Raw genomic sequence first — 3,855 nt, forward strand, 5'->3', positions numbered from 1 at the left:
ATGTTGGTAGTGCACTTCCATGGTTGTTTTCACCAAACATTCTCTGACTGTATTAATAATGATCAGAATAATCAATCATCATCATCCTCACCATCAACAACAATAATAACAGCATAATAGTGCTGAAGCAAGCAAGATCTTTTGCATCCGATCTGTTCAACTTATTATGGATTTCCATTGTAGGCTACATACACAGAGGCACTTTCACTGAGCCTGTTGCATGGTGAGCTGGGTAAAGGCACTAGCAACTAATGTACAAAATTATGATTGGCAATATCTATTAAACAAAGGCTAATTTCAGTGAAATAAGAGTTGTTTCCGTTGTTTTGTTTGTGAAAACAAACAAACACATCCCTAAATTTAGTGGTGAAATGGAAGGCCTGACTCATAATAGGTTTACTTTTTCTATGTTCAAAGGTCCATGCACTGCACTATTGAAGTAATACTGTAACTTGGTGCTTTATGAGTATATGCATTTTGATAATAAGTATTTATTCTGCTTCTTTGATCTCCTACGTTTTAAATTAGAAAGTCAGCATCCCCGAGTTGGGTTTTTGGATATATTTTGTCACATTTCAGAAACGGTTCAGAGATTTTTTAAAGTTTCCACGTTTCGTTTCCATGACAGTATGATACACGTTTCAGAGTGTCTGTAATTGCAACAAGCTGAATACTGACGTCATGCATTTAGATATACTAGGATACACAGTACCTTAGTCGATAGGCCGTAATGCAGTTTACTTTTTCTCATGCTATGATCTTCGTTTAGTTACTGTTTCCCTTAAGATTTTTTTAAACATTCACTCGCTAAATAATTAGGAATTTTCAAATCAAAAACTATTTCAAACCAGTGCTGCACTCTAAGTGAAAACGAATAATAAAGGGGAATCGAATGAAGGCATAGGGGGATGGAAAAATCCTAAATAAATATCTTTTTTTAGCATTATTATAAGGTTATGTCTCATCATCACGCATGCCAATATCAAAATGTATGGGGAGTCTCTTCTAAACATGCTCATGTGAAGCTCTTCTGTTATATCATTGTGCTGTCTTGCATCTAACGGGCAAAAATGCCATTGAACCACTTGCTGATATCGTAATTACAGCATTTTACTGCTGGAAAATAGCAGCATTGCGGATGTCCGTAGGTCTATCAGACTGAGGCAAGTAGATCATCAGCCTCTTTTTAACATCCAAACCAGGAGATCAGTGATCCTCCGTTATCAGTATTTTTCCTATAAGGTGCTTTGCTGGATAGTAGATCCTTTGATGACAGAGGGGTAGAGGAGTCGCCTCGGACTTCAGGCCAGGTGTCGGTCGGCCTGACCACTGACTGGGTGCTGCAGATCCTGACTTGCGTGTCTCTCTCTTTGCAGCAGATGGTATTTATGATGCATTTTATCCTTGATGCAGTGTGCACTTGCTAAAATGTTATCTGTACCGATGCATAACGTTTTAATTATCACGCCTGGCTTTGTCTGATAAAAACAGACATGTCGTCTAAGTGGTGTTGGTTAGTCGTCCTCCAAGGGCGCGCGATTATGCGTGTGCGTGTTAAATAGAAGTTGATGTTTATTTTTAATATTTTTTTAATACGTATTTGAATGATCATTTTAAAATAATGAATTACTCTATCTGTCGTATTCTCTAATAACAGTTTCATTTTCATATTTTTGTCCTTTCAAATAATTCCTTTCAAATTGGTGAGCATGGTTGTTGTCATAATGCTAGAGCGCTTATAGGAGGCGAATGAAGCATTCAAAAAGGATGGTGTACTCAACGTGTGACGGCATCATGTACGTCCCATGTTTTCTCATTCGATTCTACACATCTGTGAGCAGCTTGCTTTTATTTACACAGTTTTGGTTTGCTAGAGTGCAATTGCCAGTTCTGAGGTTTGCCTCTCTAAAATTGTCGATGCTATTATTAATGTCTCCATCAATTTCCATGTATTCGGATTTGCTGACTGTGGACGAGCTGCGGCGACTAGAGTTGCTTTCACTAATGTTTGGTTCACTAACTTCTAAGAGTTTGGCCTGCTCCTCTCCCTCGGTCTCCCTGTGGTAGAAGTAGTTGAAGTTGGACACAATGACAGGCACTGGGAGCGCAATCGTCAACACACCAGCAATGGCGCAAAGGGAACCCACTATCTTGCCCCCTATAGTGACAGGCACCATATCCCCATAGCCCACAGTTGTCATAGACACCACGGCCCACCAGAAAGCTTCCGGTATGCTGCCGAAGTACGACCCTTTCTCCTCGGCCTCTGCGAAGTACACCGCGCTTGAGAAGAGGATGACTCCGATGAAGAGGAAGAATATCAGCAATCCGAGTTCGCGCATACTGGCCTTGAGGGTCTGTCCCAGGATCTGCAATCCTTTGGAGTGTCGTGACAGCTTAAAGATTCTAAACACTCTGACCAGTCTGATTACCCTGAGAATGGCCAGAGATGTTGCCTGCTCCCCCATGCCCTCCTCCTGGTCTTCGGGGTCCTCAGCCAGCTCCGTGCCCAGTGTGATGAAGTAAGGGATGATGGCCACTATATCAATAATGTTCATCATGTTTTTGGAGAAGACTGCCTTGCTTGGACACGCGAAAAAACGCACGATCAACTCAAACGAGAACCAGATAATGCAAAGAGTTTCAATAATGAAGAAAGGGTCAGTTAGGATGTTTGGTTTGTAGTAAAAGGTATGATTCCCTACAGTCTTAAACCGACCCTTAGGATCCTCTTTCAAGTCGGGTAAAGTCTCTAAACAAAATATGACTATGGAAATCAGAATTACCATTACAGATACTATAGCAATCCCTCTGGCCGGACCCGAGCTCTCTGGGTGCTCAAAAAGCAGCCAGATCTGACGCTGGAATTCCTTCTCAGGTAAAGGACGTTCTTCCTCCCTGACGAAGCCCTCATCCTCACGGAATTTCTCCATGGCATCCACTCCCAACTCATAAAACTTGATCTCTTCCGAGAACATATCCAACGGGACGTTGACGGGCCTTCTCAGCCTTCCCCCGGACTGGTAATAGTAGAGGATGGCATCGAAACTGGGACGGTTTCTGTCAAAGAAATACTCGTTTCTCAGGTGGTCAAAGTAGCGCATCCTCTTCTTGGGGTTGCCTAGCAATGTCTCGGGGAACTGGGAGAGAGTTTTGAGCTGGGTCTCGAACCGCATCCCCGCTATGTTGATGACCACTCTTTCGCAGCAGTCGTGGTCTTCATGGTCGGGGGGGTACGCGTCCTGCGGGTGCCCCGTTACGGCTGCGGTCTCATCCATGTTATCTCCTGCCACAACGGTCATCTTGTAGGTCCAAGGAGTTGTGGAATTCCGGTTATCCGGTTAATCTGATTGAACAGGCGGCATTCAGTTTTTGGGTTGATACAATTTACTTCTAAATGCCTCTTCTTTTTCTCCCACTATGTGTTGTCCTAGTCCCCAGATAAGGGGCTGGCTTGCTTTGCCTCAGTGCGGCTCCACTGCGGATCTCGCTGACTCGACCATTGCTGCTCTCCGCTGCATCTGCTGCTGCTGCCTATGTTACCCAGTCAGAGGGGAAAAAAAGAAAAGATTGGATCGAAGGAACAGCGGAGATATTTGCTAGCTCAGCAATTTCTACCATTTATTTATTTATTTCGCCTCTAGGCTATATGTCCTGCCTATTTATCAGAGTCTAAAGGGGTAAATTATATTGTTTTATTAGTGATAATCTAGACATAAAGCAATCCAATATGCATATTATAATTGGCAGGGTAAATGTTATATATAGCCTATATAGCAAATATATATATATATATATTAAATGTTATATTATTGCAACACTTTATATGCATGTTTTGTCGCATAACACTGTTTG

The 3,855-nt window shown here is 42.3% G+C and overlaps 1 protein-coding gene across 1 annotated transcript; it reads right to left on the minus strand.

Annotated features, from left to right (window-relative positions):
• Positions 1–1,823: 1,823 nt before the first annotated feature.
• Positions 1,824–3,302, minus strand: LOC120053541 (potassium voltage-gated channel subfamily A member 1-like). Its single transcript, XM_039000676.1, has one exon. It carries the CDS (start codon positions 3,300–3,302, stop codon positions 1,824–1,826), a length of 1,479 nt encoding a protein of 492 aa, XP_038856604.1.
• Positions 3,303–3,855: the final 553 nt, after the last annotated feature.

This window comes from Salvelinus namaycush, chromosome 9, assembly GCF_016432855.1.
Source record: "Salvelinus namaycush isolate Seneca chromosome 9, SaNama_1.0, whole genome shotgun sequence".
NCBI classification, from domain to species: Eukaryota; Metazoa; Chordata; class Actinopteri; order Salmoniformes; family Salmonidae; genus Salvelinus; species Salvelinus namaycush.